Source organism: Pongo pygmaeus, chromosome 23, assembly GCF_028885625.2.
Source record: "Pongo pygmaeus isolate AG05252 chromosome 23, NHGRI_mPonPyg2-v2.0_pri, whole genome shotgun sequence".
In the NCBI taxonomy this organism is placed as follows: domain Eukaryota; kingdom Metazoa; phylum Chordata; class Mammalia; order Primates; family Hominidae; genus Pongo; species Pongo pygmaeus.
In genome coordinates this window covers 42,488,792-42,507,167 of record NC_085931.1, presented here as the reverse complement: position 1 = coordinate 42,507,167, position 18,376 = coordinate 42,488,792, and the positions used below count along the sequence as shown (strand labels likewise).

The following is an 18,376-nucleotide window of genomic DNA, read 5'->3' as shown; positions in this document are numbered from 1 at the left end:
AATTGGTTCTCAGTTGTTTCTTGTATGTCAGTCTTATCTCTTCACAAAAATTTCACCCTCCTACAAAGTCATCAAAAAGATCTTCCTCTTGATCAAGAAGAAAGCACCTGGACTTTGGAACTGGAGATTTGAATTAACCTGGCTGTACCACTTACTGGTTGTTACCAATTATCATTTTGAACCTGATCTCTCAGAATCGCTGTGAAAAGGAAATTATTAATGAAGATAATGATGCCATGGGCAGAATGAGTTTATGTATTTGTTTTCTGTCTCCCATCACACAATGCCCAACACAGTGGCAGACATACAGTTAGTGATTAATAATTTCTTCATTACAGGCCAGGCGTGGTGGCTCATGCCTGTAATCCCAGCACTTTGGGAGGCCAAGGCGGGTGGATCATGTGGTCAGGAGTTTGAGACCAGCCTAGCCAACATGGTGAATCCCCGTCTCTACTAAAGATACAAAAAATTAGCCGGGCGTGGTGGCGCACACCTGTAATCCCAGCTACTTGGGAGGCTGAGGCAGGAGAATCACTTAAACCCAGGATGTGGAGTTTGCCGTGAGTCAAGATCGTGCCACTGCATGCCAGCCTGGGCAAAAGGACAAGACTCCAACTCAAAAATAAATAAATAAATAAATAAATAAATAAATATTATTTCTTCATTATGTCCCACCATATACTAAGAACCTGCTGTGGACAAGTTTGTCCCTGTGGGAACTAAAAAGATGTAGCTCTGCTCCTTGAGCTTTCTAATTTTTTTTTTTTTTTTTTTTTGAGATGGAGTCTCGCTCTGTTGCCCAGGCTGGAGTGCAGTGGTGTGATCTCAGCTCACTGCAAGCTCCGCCTCCCGGGTTCATGCCATTCTCCTACCTCAGCCTCCTGAGTAGCTGGGACTACAGGCACCTGCCACCAAGCCCGGCTAATTTTTTGTATTTCTAGTAGAGACAGGGTTTCACCATGTTAGCCAGGCTGGTCTCGACCTCCTGACCACGTGATCCGCCCACCTTGGCCTCCCAAAGTGCTGGAATTACAGGCGTGAGCCACCGTGCCCGGCCTTTTTCTTTTTTTTTTGAGATGGCATCTCGCCCTGTCACCCAGGCTGGAGTGCAATGACGCGATCTCAGCTCACTGCAACCTCCACCTCCCAGGTTCAAGCAATTCTCCTGCCTCAGCCTCCTGAGTAGCTGGGATTACAGGCATGCACCACCAGACCGGGCTAATTTTTGTATCTTTAGTAAAGACAGGGTTTCACCATCTTGGCCAGGCTGGTCTTGAACTCTTGACCTTGTGATCCGCCCACTCCGGCCTCCCAAAGTGCTGGGATTACAGGCGTGAGCCATTGCACCCGGCCCGACCTTTGTAATTTTGTTGATGACTATAATTTCAAGACTTCAAAAAGCCAGGTCTAGCAGAACAGGAACTAAGTGTTTCAGGGAAATGACACTTAAGAATGTCTGCCAAGGTGATGCAAGGTCCCACCGTGCTCTTATCCAGAAAGCTAATGGGCTGCTTTAATGGAGCTCTCAGTGGCTAATAATGAAGGTTACAAACAGGCTGTTTTGAAAGCCCTTGAAATAAAGTGGACAAAAGAGTTCCCAGGGGAAACACTGTCTTGTCTTTTCCTGCTAGATGAAATCAATGAGCCCACATTATTGAAAATCCAGGAAGTACTAGGGCCTGGGGTCTGGGAAGCTGAAAAGCACAGCAAATGGGCTGTGTGGTTGGCAGAGTTAGATTTGAAACACCTGCCCCAGTGCAGACAGGAGCTGCGCAGCATACCTGTGGAAACGTGTTGCTCTTGCATTGAGGACATTTTCCTGGTGGCGCCATCGCCAGAGTCTATTCCATGTGTGGAAGGCAGCAGGCAGGGCTCTCTGCTGGAAATGACCATTTGCTCTGGCCTGTAGCAGCTAAAGTAAAACAATGAATAACCCTTGTACTTAACTTTTTTTTTTAAACATGACTTTTCAGGGTCACACTCTTGTGGGAGGATTGCTTCCTATATAACAAAAATGAGAAAAAGATGAAAATCATTATTATCTTTGCCAATATGCTAGGTGAAAAATGAAATAGGATAGGTGAAAAAATTTTCACTTAACCATTGGTTAAACATTTCTACACACACACACACACACACACACACACACACACACTCACTCTCTTCCCCATGGCTTAGGTGTTCATACCCATTACCTGTTTCCCTGTCTGTTAGCATTCGACTCAGTGATATGTATGGGGTTTTTGAACCTAAACAATTTATTAGTCCTTTGTCATGTGTTATAAATCTAAATATTTCCCCACCCCATATCTTTTGATTTTGTTTATAGTGTTTATCATACACATTAATGTAATTATAAAAGTCTACTATTTTACTGATACATCAGTAGGAAGAAAGACAATGGACATAAGAATATACCGTATATGCCTCCATGATCCAAAACTTTGGGGGAAAAAGCATATATGCATGTATAGATGTTTTATGTTTGTTTTTGTTTTTGTTTTTTTTGAGACAGAGTCTCGCTCTGTCACCAGGCTGGAGTGCAGTGGCGCAGTCCCAGCTCACTGCAACATCCGCCTCCTGCGTTCAAGTGATTCTCCTGCCTCAGCCTCCCGAGTAGCTGGGACTACAGGCATGCGCCACCACGTCCAGCTAATTTTTGTATTTTTAGTAGAGACAGGGTTTCACTATGTTGGCCAGAATGGTCTTGATCTCTTGACCTTACAATCTGCCTGCCTCAGCCTCCCAAAGTGCTGGGATTACAGGCATGAGCCACTGTGCCTGGCCCAAATGTGTAGAGGTTTTAAACATGGCTGCAAATTATTTGATCCTCCTTCATTGAGAAGTGATCTATGTTCCCTCCCCTTGAATCTGGCTGGGATAGTGACTGCTCTGACCAATAGAGCATGGTAAAAGTGGCACTATGTGAGTTCTGAGGCAATATAAAGAGCCACAGAGCTTCTGACTTGTTCACTGGAACACTCATTTTGAAGCTCTGATAGCTGACTACCCCAAGGCCACCGTGCTGTAAGGAAGCCCAAGCCTCACAGAGAGGTCATATACAGGTTCTTTGGTTAACATTCCCAGTTGAGCTCAGTCTTTGAGTCATTCTAATCCAGGATCTAGATGTGTGTGAAGAAAACTTCTAGATGATTCTAACCCCTTGCCATTAGAATCTTTTCAGTTGAGGCTGATCTTGGAGCAGAAACCAACCATTCCCATTATGTCCTGTCTCAATCTTCGATAATCCATAAAGCATAATAGAATGGTTGTTGTCTTATACCACTGAGTTTGGGGTGATTTTTTACATAGCAATAGATAATTGGATCAGTATGCATATGTATGTGTATGTGAATAGACAGGTACATACACTCCTACCCAAACAGAGGAAGAGAGATACCAGGCTTACCCATCAAATGTCATGAATGGTTTTATTTTTTCTTCTTTATGTCTTTTTATACTTCCTAAATTTTCTATAATATCTACACATTGCTTTTCTATTTTTTATTATGGGAATTTTCAAATGTAAACAAAAGTAGAAGCCAACAGTATAATGAATACCCATGACCCTACCATCAAGCTTCAACAGTTAGCAAACATTCGCCATTCTGCAAAGAGCCATCCTTTGGTATTTGTGGGGGACTGGTTCCAGGGCAACTCTCAGATACCAAAATCCATGGATACTCAAGTATCTTATATAAAATGGTATAGCAGGCCGGGTGCAGTGGCTCATGCCTGTAATCCCAGCACTTTGGGAGTCTGAGGCAGGCAAAGCTTGGGAGTTTGAGACCAGCCTGGGTAACATGGTGGCACCCCACCTCTACAAAAAAAAAAAAAAAAACAAAACACAAACATTAGCTGGGCATGGTGGCTTGCACCTGTAGTCCCAGCTACTTGGGAGGCTGAGGCAGGAGAATCGCTTGAACCTGGGGAGAGTGAGGCTGCAGTGAGCCAAGATCATGCCACTGTACTCCAGCCTGGGTGACAAAGTGAGACCTGTCTCAAAAACAAAATAAAACAAAACAAAAAAACCAAATAAATTGGCATCTGCATATAACCTACGCAATCCTCCTGTATACATCTCTAGATTACTTATAATACCCAATACAATGTCAATGCTATGTAAATAGTTGTTATGCTATATTGTTTATATATTGTTTAGGGACTAATGACAAGAAAAAAAGGTCTGAATATGTTCAGTACAGACACAACTATTCTTTTTTTCTCTGAATATTTTTTATCCATGGTTGGTTGAATCTATGGATGTGGAACCCACAGATACAGAGGGCTGACTGTATGTTACTTTTTAAAAAGGAAGAAACCCACAAAAAATAATATTTTTATCTTGTCTAAGAATAGAAAGATCTGATGTGCTCCTGGGATACCTATACCAAGAGGTGATATTCAGATCGTGAGCTAAAGGTTTAGGAATGACTAAGCAGTGCTCTTCCCATTTTTCAGACCCGCTATACCTTTGAAAGCAGGCCATGCTAGATCAGTGTGAGAGATGAAAACGCTGACCCCGGACTGTCCGCCAGTGTTGGGCCCCTGTGTCAAGGGGAGTGCTCGTTTTCCAGGAAGGAAATAAAAGAGACCCTCTGCTCTCCACCTTGAATAAATACAACCTTTCAACTCTGACACTCAGTCTTTTTCTGAAAGGCTTTCCTGCATTCTGGTGAACTTGTATTACAAGAACTTAAGATAACAAGTGGCAATGTCTTTTCAAAGCCAGTAACATAACCCAAAGGCATGTCAAAGAATGCAGTGACTCTAGCATTTCTTAAGTGTGGGAGGCAAGAGTGACGCAAAAAGAGGCCATGCCCTGTAGCATCCAAGCTCTATCAACTGAGATCATCCTTGGAAAAAAACTCTGAAGAGATCAACAGCAGTTCATTTGTTGGTCTGTGCATTAATGCATCCAAATATTAGCACATATCCCATGCCAAGCACTGTGGGCTAAGGAGGCAAAAGGGACAGGCTGTACTCTAAAGGACTTCACAGGCTGTGGGGAAAGAGAAGCCAGTGAACAACTACAAGATGAATGTTCTGATAAAGCTCTGCCTCCGGGGTAGGGGTGGAGGTGGACTGGCCTGGGGGAGGAGGTGACATCTGAGCTGGAAGGGAGTGTGAAATCGAGAACTGGAGGTACAAAGAGAAGCAGGAGGGCACAGAGGACCTTTAGGGAACCACTGGCAGCTTAACTGGTCAGAGTGCAGTTGTGAAGGAACAGAGTGGTAACAGGAAAGGGGAGAGAAATAGACAGGGACCAGCTCCCAAAGGAGTTTGTAGGCCTTGCTAAAAATTTGGATTCTATCCCCAAACTATAGGGAATTAGCTAACTGAACCCTTTCCCACTGAGTGTAAACACGGCCTTGAAATCCTTCTCACTTCAACATCCCAGACAGGTACTCCCAGTCACACTTATTTGTCACCCTGGTGCTAAAGTATGAGCCCTGGGAGAGCAGGAATTTTATTGACTTTATATCACAGTTGTATCCTCAGTGCTTAGTGCAGTGTCTGAGGCATAGCAGTTGCTCAATAAGCATTTCTTAAATGGAACTGAATCTATCTTTCCCAGCCTGCCTTTACTTATTTGTGGTCCTGACCTCACATCCTCCACCCCCGGGAGACATGTGTCTCACACTGTTTAGCACTGGGATGCAGCACTTATGCTCTGCACCTCTCCCTGTACCTCTTGCAGGTCCCACTGGGTGAAGGGCTGGGTAACTCAGAGACTAAATGAATTTGAGTAAAGATGTGAATGGCTGATAAGAGCTCAGTACTTTCAGAGAGAACTTGTATTTTCATAGCAGATAAGAAATGGGAGTTATGCAGACTTTCTGATATCAGAGGTGGGAACTGGAAGAAATGACTGAGCTTTTTCAACACCCTGTCTTCCAAAGCAGAATGACAAGACTTCTTGGCATAGGTCTTTTCCAAGAATCTTTCCAAAGCAAATGGGTCCAAGAATGTAAGCCAGTAGAGCTATCTGCTAAAAAGTACTCCATACCTGCTTGTACCGCCTCTTCCGAGTATACTGTAGCCACAATTTGATACACTTGCACAGCAGTGCTATCCTGAAACAAAAGGAAGAATACCTTCAGGTTTCAGGTTTTTAAAACTTTGTTTTAAGGCAGGTAAATTGGGGTACAGTTACTTCCTGTGAGTTAAAGGCACCCCATGGGCTTACTACTTTCATTCTAGGAGAGACGGCAATAAGAGCCTGATACCAAATATAAAATTTGTCAACCTCTGATTTTGGAATGAGGATTGCCTAAAATGTTGACAACTTTCTTGTAAAACCTAATTAGACCACCAAAAGCACAGTAGCTCTGGAATTTAGGAAATATGTGTGAAATCTCCTAGACATCCTGAACTTTCTGGTTTCATGGCCAAACTCTGGGGGTCCGCGACGTGTTGCCTCTCACACTAGGTTTTGTAAACCAGGGTTTGGAATAATAATATGCCTTGATAACTCTAAATGAGTCAGTTAATTATTGGGATTCTCACTAACTCATTAAAAAATGCATCAAAATTGGACCTAAACTATGCAAATTAAGTTGATTATACTGTGGGGAGAGGAAAAAAGAGGACGGCAAAGAAAGGAAGGACATATTGAACATTTCTGGCAGCAAGAAAGTTTATACGTAGTGTTTCCCTCTGAGGAGTAAGATCTTACTCTTACTTGTAGGGAGGGGGCCAGGCAACTTTGTTTTTCCCTTTATACTTTCCACCCTATACATTCTGAGTTTTCCTCACAGAAATGTAGTGTTTTTATTTATTTATTTTAACTGAATGACTAGCCCTAAAATATTGAGGACATTCCCTGCACACTTTAAGACTGAGTCACAAATGTCCCTGACCCTTCTCTTTAACACTAGCAATGCATGAATTCTAACTTGTGAACATATTGATGCCTGTAGGACCAAGGCAGTGAGCGACCAGGCACATACTTCAGACTATGGTGGCCAAGAACCAATGCAAATATGCTCATCCTATCTCCCATCTGATCAGCCAAAAACCCCAATTCAGGAACAAATGGTTTACAGCAGGACCTCCACCCCAGCAGGCCTTTCTGAATCTGCCACACTAACGCATAGAAGGGCAAGCGATTACTCCTGGAAAACAGTAAGTCAGAGGCACAAAGTCCCTGAGAGCCAGGGATGAAGCCAGAGTCCCTACCTGTAGTGGTCCCAGGCAGCATGCAGTAAGGGGAGCTGCTCTCTTTCCTTTTTCTGCTCAATCTGAGACCACCAGAGGTTCCAGAACCTGTGCAGCAGCTAAAGCAAGGTAGGAAGAAGATGGAAATTTACTGAGATGAAAGGTAAAACAGTGAATCCTTACTCCAACAGACTGTGAGCTCCCCCAAAGCAGGAATTACCTCAGGAGCAGCCAACACACAGTGGGCATACAAATTAATGAGGGCTGAACTATAGAGCTATTCTGGGCCAACATAAAAGGCAAAAAGATGGTTCTTCCAGTCTACGGAAATCTAGATGAAGAAGCTATTCCTAATCTCACAGAAGACAATGACATTTTTGAAAGCCATTTTAGAAATGAAAACTGATTTTATTGCATATTCCCACCTATGAAGTAGTCTTGCATAAATGTTTAACTTCAATCTAAACAAGCCCTTAGATGTAACGATTATAAGAACCACGCAGACTAAAGGAAAATTAAATGATATAAATGATATCAACAGGAAACAATCAGATAAATCAATAACATAAAACATTGGGCTGGGCGCAGTAGCTCACACCTGTAATCCCAGCACTTTCGGAGGCCAAGGTGGGCGGATCACTTGAGTTCTCAGAAGTTTGAGACCAGCCTGACCAACATGGAGAAACCCTGTCTCTACTAAAAATACAAAATTAGCCGGACGTGGTGGCGCATGCCTGTAAACCCAGCTACTTGGGAGGCTGAGGCAGGAGAATCGCTTAAACCCGGGAGGTGGAGGTTGCAGTGAGCCGAGATGGCACCATTGCACTCCAGCCTGGGCAACAAGAGTGAAACTCCATCTCAAAACAACAAAAAAAAACCCCCACAAAAACATTATACAAGGCTAGGCATGGTGGTGTGCACCTGTAGTCCTAGCTCCTCAGGAGGCTGAGGCAGGATATTCTCTTGAGCCCAGGAGGATGAGGCTACAATGAGCTATGATCACACCACTGCACTCTAGCCTGGATGACAGAGTGAGACCCTGTCTCTAATAATAATAATAATAATAATAAATAAATTGTATAAACAAAATAATTGGCCTGTCCTTTTTTCAAAAAAGGCAGTCATTTAAAAAAGTATACATCATGCTAAGTGAAATAAGCCAGCTGCAAAAGGACAAATACTATATGATTCCACCTATGAGGTCTCTAGAATAATCTAATTTATAGAGACAAAGTAGAATGGTGGTTTCCAGGGGCTGAGGAAAGAGGAAATGGGTACAGAGTTTCAATTTTGCAAGATGAAAAAGTTCTAGAGATGAATAGTGATGATGATTGCACAATGTGGATGTACATGTCACTGAACTGTACACTTAAAAATGGTTAAGGTGATAAAGTTTAAGTGATGTATCTTTTACCACAATTTAAAAATATAATAGGCCGGGTGTCGTGGCTCACGCCTGTAATCCCAACACTTTGAGAGGCCGAGGTGGGAGGCTCACCAAAGGTCAGGAGTTTGAGACCAGCCTGGCCAACATGGTGAAACCCCATCTCTACTAAAAATACAAAAATTGGCCAGGCGTGATGGTGTGCATCTGTAGTCCCAGCTACCTGGGAGGCTGAGGCAGGAGAATAGCTTGAACCCGGAAGGTGGAGGTTGCAGTGAGCCAAGATCAAGCTACTGCACTCCAGCCTGGGCGAGAACGAGACCCGATTTCAAAAAAAAAAAAAATTATATATATATATATAATATATTTATCAAAAACGTAATAAAGAACTGTGGTTGGGGGAAGGAAAGTTCTAGATTAAAAGCTTTAAGAGATATAATAACAAAATCCATTTCTGCTAAAAATCAATCAGAAAAGAACCAAATGGAGTTAGTGATCCTTAACTGCATTCTGGTTTGTAAAAAGCAGCTACAAATAAGACATTTTTAAGACAACTATGGAAATTTGAATGTTGACTGGATACTAATGTTAGGCAATCACTGTTACTTTTCTTAGGGATGATAATGACATTGTTGTTACATAAGAAAATGTCTTTGAGTGACGCATGCTGAAATATTTAGGTGCAAAGTGTTGTGATGTCTATAATTTACTTTGAAATTATTCAGCAAAAAACAATGAAGCAAATATAGCAAATATTAACAATTACTATATCCAGGTAGTGACTATATAGAGGCTTATTATACTATTTTTTTCTATTTTTCTGTATGTTTAAACATTTTTCATAAAACAGTAACAGGGAAAAAAATCCTACACCAAGAAATGAAATCTTCAAGTAGAGACAGTATTTGTTGGCATCAAGTAAACAAACCATTGTTTTATAATGGACTTACAATGGAAGTGAATAGACTTACAATAGAAACACAACCAAAGCCTCCTATAATGCAAGATTTAAAGTGTATTTGGGGCCAGGCATGGTGGCTCATGTCTGTAATCCCAGCACTTTGGGAGGCCGAGGCAGGTGGATTGCTTGAGGCCAGAAGTTTGCGACCAACCCAGCCAACACGGGGAAAAACCCGTCTCTACTAAAAATACAAAAAAATTAGCTGGGCTTGGTGGCACACACCTGTGATCCCAGCTACTTGGGAGGCTGAGACATGAGAATCACTTGAACTTGGGAGGCGGAGGTTGCAGTGAGTTGAGATCGCACCACTGCAGCTGCACACCAGCCTGGGCAACAGAGCAAGACCCTGTCTCAAAAAAAAAAAACAAAAAAACAACAAAAACTGTATTTGGGCTGGGTGCGGTGGCTCACACCTGTAATCCCAGCACTTTGAGAGGCTAAGGTGGGCAGATCACTTGAGCCCAGGAGTTTGAGATCAGCCTAGGCAACATAGTAGGACCCAGTCTACAAAAAAATACAAAAATTAGCTGGGTGTAGTGGCTTACAGCTGTAGTCCCAACTACTTGGGAGGCTGAGGCAGGAGGATCACTTGAACCTGCAGTGACCTATTGCACTACAGTCTGGGTGACAGAACAAGACCCTGCCTCTAAATAAGTAAAGAAAAAAAGAAAATGTATTTGTATCACTATATCCCCAGGTCAGGGTTAAAATCCACAGTCCCTGAACTTTGAGTCAACTATCCATTTCTTGGCAAAGAGATAAAAAAATGGGATCAAACAAGTTTTTCTATCAGCAGGCATGGATTACCAAAGAAAATGCAAACTAAAGAGGCCGAGCCTGGTGGCTCACGCCTGTAATCCCAGCACTTTGGGAGGCTGAGGCGGGTGGATCATCTGAAGTCAGGAGTTCGAGACCAGCCTAGCCAACATGGTGAAATCTTGTCTCTGCTACAAATACAAAAATTAGGTAGGTGTAGTGGTGCATGCCTGTAATCCCAGCTACTCAGGAGGCTGAGGCAGGAGAATTGCTTGAACCCGGGAGGCGGAGGTTGCAGTGAGCTGAGATCGTGCCACTGTACTCCAGCCTGGGCAATAGAGAAAGACTCTGTCTCCAAAAAAAAAAAAAAAAAAAGGAAAGAAAGAAAGAAAATGCAAACTAAGGTTTTAGAGTTGACAGTCTGGACAAATCTTGAAGCACAAAAGTTTTTTTAAAAAGAGTTCTGCTTAATTTGGCAAGACTGAAAAAAGAGCGAGAGAGAATGGCTATCAGAAGAGGTCCTTTGATACAGAAGACAACCCTCACCGTGACACCATGCTGCTGGTGAGCAAGATTCCTTCTTATTTGCTGGAGATGGGCGTGGGTCACATTGTCTTTTAGGGCCCTAAAGCAAAAATACTGTGCAAAGAAAGGACACAACTGATTACAAGGACTGGAATCAGTAGAGTCTGTAAACTAAGAGTAGATGAAGGCAGACAGTGCCTCAAATCAGAGGGGAGAAGCTTGGTCACAGCTTCTCATACCTGTTCCATCTCCCTGAGTGTTTCTCTGCTTTGAGATTCAACTGGGAGCCTAACACAAGCCAGCCTGCACAGCAGGCACTTAATAAATATTTGCTGAACCCTCCCTGCTGTCCATCTATACTGCACAAGAACAAACACACCCACACCAGGAGAGAACCCCATGACCCACATGACAATTCTACAGACCAAGGTAAACATCAACTGTTGCCTCTCAGAAAAAGACAGACTTTTTGTCTGTGGTGGTTTTTGTGTTTTTTTTGTTTTTTTACCATGTGGGCTCAGTGCGTACATTTGTATGATTATAAATGCAGTGCTGCTAAAATGGAAGAAGGAATCTTTAGTGAAAGGAAGGGTTGGGGCTGGGCCAGGATGGACCTGGATCCAGCTCCATCAATAATGCCTAAAAGGCCAGGTGCAGTGGCTCACACCTGTAATCCCAACACTTTAGGATGCTGAGGCAGGAGGACTGCTTGAGCACAGGAGTTCAAGAGCAGCCTGGCCAACAGAAGGAGACTCTGTCTGTATAAAAAACTAAAAAATTAGGCCAGGCGTGGTGGCTCACGCCTGTAATCCCAGCACTTTGGGAGGCCGAGGCGGGCAGATCACGAGATCAGGAGATCGAGACCATCTTGGCTAACATGGTGAAACCCCGTCTCTACTAAACATACAAAAAATTAGCTGGGTGTGGTGGCGGGCACCTGTAGTCCCAGCTACTCGGGAGGCTGAGGCAGGAGAATGGCGTGAACCCCGGAGGCGGATCTTGCAGTGAGCCAAGATAGCGCCACTGCAGCCTGGGTGACAGAGCGAGACTCCGTCTCAAAAAAAAAAAAATCTAAAAAATTAGTTGGGCATGGTGGCATGTGCCTGTGGTCCCAGCTACCTGGGAGGCTGAGGTGGAAGGATCATGTGAGTCCAGGAGTTCAAGGCTGCAGCAAGCTACGATTGTAACACTGCACTCCAGCCTGGGTGACAGAGGAGACCCTATCTCTAATAATAATAGTAATGATAATACTAATGCCTCAACACTGGGTATGGTGGCACATGCCTATAGTCCCAGCTACTCAGGAGGCTGAGGTGGTAGGATTGCTTGAGCCCAGAAGTTTGAATCTAGCCTGGACAACATAGTGAGACTGCATCTCTAAAAAATAATAATAATGCCTCACAAATTGGCTAAGCAAAGCTGATTTGCCCATATTTCCCCATGCCTTAGGCTTCAATTTTCTGAGACAGAAGTGAAGATATCAGACTGGATTAGGGGTTTTTGTACTGTGCTTTGTGGAGCCCCACAGGCTCCTGAAAACATATGAAGACCACCTCGTGTAGCAAGGGAAGGGAATAGTAGCAGGTAGAACAGGGACTGACTCCCTGACATGCTTCAACCACAGCATGGCTACTTTGACCTATTTTATAGGTGAGGCTTCCGCCACTCAAAAGCGGTTTTCCCATGTAAAAAAAGCTCAGGACTAAATAATCTCTGAGGTTCCTTTGCAGCTTCATACCCCTCTGACCCTACACCATTAGCACCTGTAATCCAAAATGAAAAGAGGGACACCCACAATGAAAGGAGGGCTTCATGACCAAAACTCACCCATAGCTGACCGCATTTAATGAAGGTGACAGGGGTTAGGGTCCCCCAAGAGTGGATACCCAAGCAAGGCTGCCGAGCGGAGCCATGCCAGGATGCAGGGCTCTTACCAGCTGGCTGTGCCTGTGGTGCTCTTCTGCCATCTCAAACTGGGCAGCTTCTTCTGCACACAGCAGCATGTCTGCCAGGAAGTGAAGGCCTCCAGTCCCAACAAGGTTCTGGCCCCTACACAGTACATTCTCAGCAAGCCACCTGAAGGGCCGTGGCTATCGGGGATAACACACGTGCCAGGTGGGCTGAGGTCCACCTCTGTCTACTCCTGATGACCCAGGGAAGCAGTGGGCAAAGGGAAACCCTGTCAGTTACTGATCAAACATCTGGTCTTGCATGCCACCCCTTGAATGCCCATGAGATGAGAGGCAAAAAATACCTGAGATAAACTGCTACCAACTTCAGTAAACATTTAGAAATCACCATATCTAAAGCAGAATCTGCTCCTTTTTCTATAGTCTCTGTTTTGGCATCACAATCCAGTTAGATGTTTGAGCTAAAAACCTTGGAGTTATTTTCAAACCTTTTCTCCTCCCACTCTCATCTAATCAGTCGCCAAGTCCATCTGCTCCCTTCCTAAATCTCTTGGCTCTCTCCATCCCCTTCTGCTCTTCTGTCCCCACCCCCAACACCCTGCAGTTCATCCGACTCGTCCCTCACATCTCTTACATAGACTGATAAGTGAGCCTCCTCCCATAACTGGTCTCCCACCAGTGCTAGCCTCTCTCCGCTAATCCAGAATTATCCTTTCCAAAGCACAAATCTGACTGCATTTCTTTTCTTTTTTAAGAGACTGGGTCTCACTCTGTCACCCAGGCTGCAGGGCAAGGGTGCCATCATAGTTCACTGTAGCCTCAAACTCCTGAGTTCAAGCGATCCTCCCAAAGCACTTGGATTACAGGTGTGAGCCACTGCCCCCAGCCTCTTCTCTTCTTAAAAACCCCTGATGCCGGGTGTGATGGTGTGTGCCTGTAGTTTCACCTACTTCATAGGCTGAGGAGGGAGAATTGCTTAAGCCCAGGAGTTCAAGACTGTAGTAAGCTACCACTGCGCCTGTGAAAGCCACTGCACTCCAGCCTGGGCAACATGTGACCCTGTCTCTAAATTTTTAAAAGTTAAAAAACCTCCAGAGGTTCCTGCATCTACCTTCCCACCATCCATACCTCTACAGCCCACTAGATTCTTGAATGCTTTTCCTCACTGAAATGCCTTTTCCAACCTTCTGCAGTCTTCCCCTAAGACATCAACCTTCCCAACTTCTCATCTCCTATGACTTAAATTCTGCACAAACATTACCTCCTTGACTGAATCTCCACAGTCGCTCTCAAATAACTTGATACAAATCTTTATGATAGGAATTATCATGCCATATTTAAAGACACATTTTCATGTCTATTTCCCCCACTAGACAATGAACTATCATTAGTCTGAGCTTCCTCATATCCCAGAATTTAAGCAGGAATTTATACAAAGCAAGACTTTGATGAACAAATAAAATGTGTGGATGAACATCCTAGGCAGTCCAAATTCTCACACTTGGGCACATAGTATGGTAGGGGTAGTGATTAAGAATATGGCTGGGTGCGATGGCTCAGGCCTGTAATCACAGCACTTTGGGAGGCTGAGGAGGGCAGATCACCTGAGGTCATCAGGAGTTCGAGACCAGCCTGACCAACATGGAGAAACCCTGTCTCTACTAAAAATACAAAAAAATTAGCTGGGCATGGTGGTGCATGCCTGTAATCCCAGCTACTCGTGGGGCTGAGGCTGGAGAATCGCTAGAACCTGGAGACAGAGGTTGTGGTGAGCCAAGATTGGGCCATTGCACTCCAGCCTGGGCTACAAGAGTGAAACTCCATCTCAAAAAAAAAAAAAAAAGGGAAAAAAAAGAGTATGTACACAGGGCTGGACATGGTGGCTCACGCCGGTAATCCCACTACTTTAAGAGGCCGAGGCAAGTGGATCACTTTGGGTCAGGAGTTCGAGACCAGCCTGGCCAACATGGAGAAACTCCATGTCTACTAAAAGCACAAAAATTAGCTGGGCGTGGTGGTGGCCACCTGTAATCCCAGCTACTCAGGAGGCTGAGACAGGAGAATCACTTGAACCTGGGAGGCAGGGGTTGCAGTAAGCTGAGATGGCACCACTGCAATCCAGCCTGGGTGAGAGCGAGACTCTGTCTCAAAAAAAAAAAAAAAAAAAAAAGAAAGAGGCTGGGTATGCTGGCTCATGCCTGCAATCCCAGCACTTTAGGAGGCTGAGAGGCTGAGGTGGGTGGATCACCTGAAGTCAAGAGATGGAGACCAGCCTGGCCAACATGGCGAAACGCTGTCTCTACTAAAAATACAAAAATTAGCCAGGCGTGGTGGCACATGCCTGTAATCCCAGCTACTCGGGAGGCTAAGGCAGGAGAATCGCTTGAACCTGGGAGGCGGAGATTGCAGTGAGCCGAGATTGTACCACTGCACTCCAGCCTGGGTGACAGAGCAAGACTCCATCTCAAAAAAAAAAAAAAAAAAAAAAAAAATATGTATACAGGAGTTAAAGGCCTAGGTTTTGAAAATCTTGACTCTGCCAATGACCTGTGACTTTAGAATACACTCAGCTCCTCTGAATCTCTTTCCTCGTCTGTAAAATGGCAATAGTGGCACCTACTCCACAGCGTTGCTATGAGGATGAAGAGGATGATGCATAATGTCTGCTACACAGTAAAAGCGCAATAAATGGAAACTATGATCACGGTGATGCTCTCACCAAGAAAAAGATAGTGGTGGCTATTTCCACCACCTAGTGGGTAGAGAAAAGCACTTAAATTGTAACACCAAAAAATGTGAATCAGGAAAGTGGGATTACCTCTGAGGGAAAAGAAAAAGAATGCAGTCAGGGAGGAGCAGATAGGTGTGCTAGGAAGGTTCTATTTTGAAAGTTGGGTGATAATATATAGTTGTTCATTTTATTATTTTTAAACTATATATAAGCACTCTTTTTATACACAATTCCAATTAAACAAAAAATTTTAAGACTGTCAACAGAGATAAGGCTGTTTTAAATTGTTTGGCAATTGTTTCCCATGTATCTTATGATTCGTTTCACATGCTGCTGAGCTCATGCTGTCCTGGCTGAGGCAATGGACAGCTTCAGTATCTGAAAGGATACAGTGTTTCCAGCGAGTAAAGGCGCGCCGCAGGGCCATCTTCCTGGCCAGTTTCTCCACCTGGGCATGGTGGGCGTACAAGCTCTCCCTCCGCTCCCAGGCCTGCTGCCAGTCACAGAAGTGTATCTGGAGCACAGTGACATGATGGAATCGCTCAGCCATCTCTGCAACAGAGAAATAACTTAAGTGCTGCTCCCCTAAGGTTAGAAGATGAGCTGGAAACATCTTTAAGACAAGCTGAACCCCACGATTGGCAGAGAGCAGGGGTTCAAGGCCACACACACACACACACACACACACACACACACACTCTTATAAGTTTTTTTTTTTTCTTTGAGTTGGAGTCTCGCTCTGTTGCCCAGGCTGGAGTGCAGTGGCGCGATCTCGGCTCACTGCAACCTATGCCTCCCAGCTTCAAGCGATTCTCCTGCCTCAGCCTCCCAAGTTGCTAGAATTACAGGCATGCGCCACCACCCCTGGCTGATTTTTCTGCATTTTTAGTAGAGACGGGGTTTCACCATGTTAGCCAAGCTGGTCTCGAACTCCTGACCTCAAGTGATCCGCCCGCCTCAGCCTCCCACAGTGCTGGGATTACAGACATGAGCTACCGCGCCCGGCCAAAATACAAGTTTTTTAAACCTTGAAAGGTCATTAGGAATCCCTGAGCTACATCTCCTCTCTCCAAGGAAAGAGAAAAGGTCTGTGATTTTAGGGAGGAGGATGCTATAAAATCAGTTACATCAAAGGGCTGAGGCTTCTGGTTAGATACTGATGAACAGAAATGATAACTGTTGCTTTCAAAAAGGACTGTTTTACTTTTGCTTCTAAACAAATGTCTCCTGGATAGGACTTAGAGATTGAGTCAACGACATACAATTCAGTTGCCATGCTGGCATAGGCTTTTTTGAGCTTTCAGCCAACCTGATCCTGGCTGCCAGCTTCATCTCCTTTTAATGCTAGTCAGATAATGGTCTGATGAGCTAGGGCCCGGGAAGGGGATGGGAATCAGACCTGGAATTTGAATGCTGTAATTGGAGGCAGGCATTAGTCTATAGCTTATCATACTAAACAGCTTAATGCCTTCACATTCCAGGACTGGGCAACTGGACTGTTGGTCTGGGGTCACTATCCTCCAATGAACACATTCAAACTCTCCCAAGAGACAGTGTTGGCAGCGTAAGAGATTTCTGCAGGGATGTTTGGGCAAACGCCAGAGACCCTTAACCCAGTGTCTAGCATAGTGCTTGACTTACTTCGGTATAAAATCAATAAACTTAAGTTAGAAAGTGTACCAATGTTCACATTTCTATGTATTATTACTTCTGAATCTAATTGGGAAACAAAACCATATAAACAGTATCCAAAAAACTCAACATCAAAATCACATGCATTTGCATAACTGGAGACAAACAGAAACTATCCAAATATCTATTAACAGGAGAATGGCTAAGTATATTAAGGTAAGCCATCCTATAAAATATGAATAGTTGTTAAAAAATAACATTTACGACAAATACTTAAGATGTAGGAAAGTGTTGATTAACTGTGTGGAAAAAAGCAAGACACAAAACCATAGGTTATCAACATATTAATCAAAATAATTACAATACTTATAGCAAAATGAAAACCCTATTTAGATAAAAAATACACAGAAGAGGCCGGGTGCAGTGGCTCACGCCTGTAATCCCAGCACTTTGGGAGGCCGAGGCAGGCGGATCACCTGAGGTCAGGAGTTTGAGACTAGCCTGGCCAACGTTGTGAAACCCCGTCTTTACTAAAAATACAAAAATTAGCTGGGCAAGGTGGTGGGCACCTGTGATCCCAACTACTCGGGAGGCTGAGGCAGGAGAATCACCTGAACCCAGAAGGCGGAGGTTGCAGTGAGCCACTGCACTCCAGCCTGGGCGACAAGAGCGAAACTCCATCTCAAAAAAAAAAAAAAAAAAATCTATAGATAGCTAGATAGATATAGATATAGATATAGAGATATAGATATAGATATATAAATAAAAGAAAAAGCCAAAGAGAAATAAATGTGACTCAAGGATGATGTATTTTCCTCCTTAATCTCCTTTCGCCAAAATTTCTGGAGTAGCACCATTATATTACTTCTTAGTACAGTACCACTGGCAGCAGGAGAGTGGAAATTGTGACCAGATCCTCTATCTCGAGAGCCTGGAGCTTCCTACTCACCATTCTGCTGTCGCTTCACTCTGCGGACTTGCAGGTATTCAAGCCAGGCTTTTAGAAATCTCCGCTTTTGCCAGTGCTGATGATGTTTCACTGCAGAGACAACCTTCTGTTTCTCCTTCTGGACATACAGGAGCTGTTCCTGCCACTGTGACCAAGCCTGAAAACCAGAAAAGAGGCAATAGTCAAAGGAAAGGCAGGAAAACAGGGTGAAGTACAGGTGGAGAGGGAAAAGAGAAAGGCACACACGCTGGAAAGGCTGAAATTAGAAACAAGGAAGTGGCAATCCCCTAGCAGGATCATAAGCTATGGGACTGTAGGGTAAAAGGGTCTTTAAGAGGGACATTTTGCTTTCAAAAATAATTTTTTT

General features: G+C 44.0%; 1 protein-coding gene across 50 annotated transcripts in view; it reads right to left on the bottom strand.

Moving 5' to 3' along the window:
• SFI1 (SFI1 centrin binding protein) overlaps nt 1–18,376 on the bottom strand; it is a 128,766-nt gene that overhangs the window by 22,242 nt on the left and 88,148 nt on the right. For 41 of the 50 annotated variants that reach the window (XR_010125947.1, XR_010125945.1, XR_010125946.1 and 38 more), the window contains 7 exons: nt 18,010–18,166; nt 15,819–15,980; nt 12,722–12,792; nt 10,809–10,901; nt 7,183–7,280; nt 6,011–6,077; nt 1,782–1,912 (listed from right to left, as the gene is read on the bottom strand). Coding sequence is in view for 47 of the 50 variants with exons in the window: in XM_054470395.2 (XP_054326370.2) it covers nt 1,782–1,912; nt 6,011–6,077; nt 7,183–7,280; nt 10,809–10,901; nt 12,722–12,792; nt 15,819–15,980; nt 18,010–18,166 (779 nt within the window). In the remaining 3 variants the exon portion in view is untranslated. The remainder of the gene's footprint in view (nt 1–1,781; nt 1,913–6,010; nt 6,078–7,182; nt 7,281–10,808; nt 10,902–12,721; nt 12,793–15,818; nt 15,981–18,009; nt 18,167–18,376) is intronic. The other 9 variants (XM_054470406.2, XM_054470400.2, XM_054470407.2 and 6 more) reach the window with 1 other exon arrangement.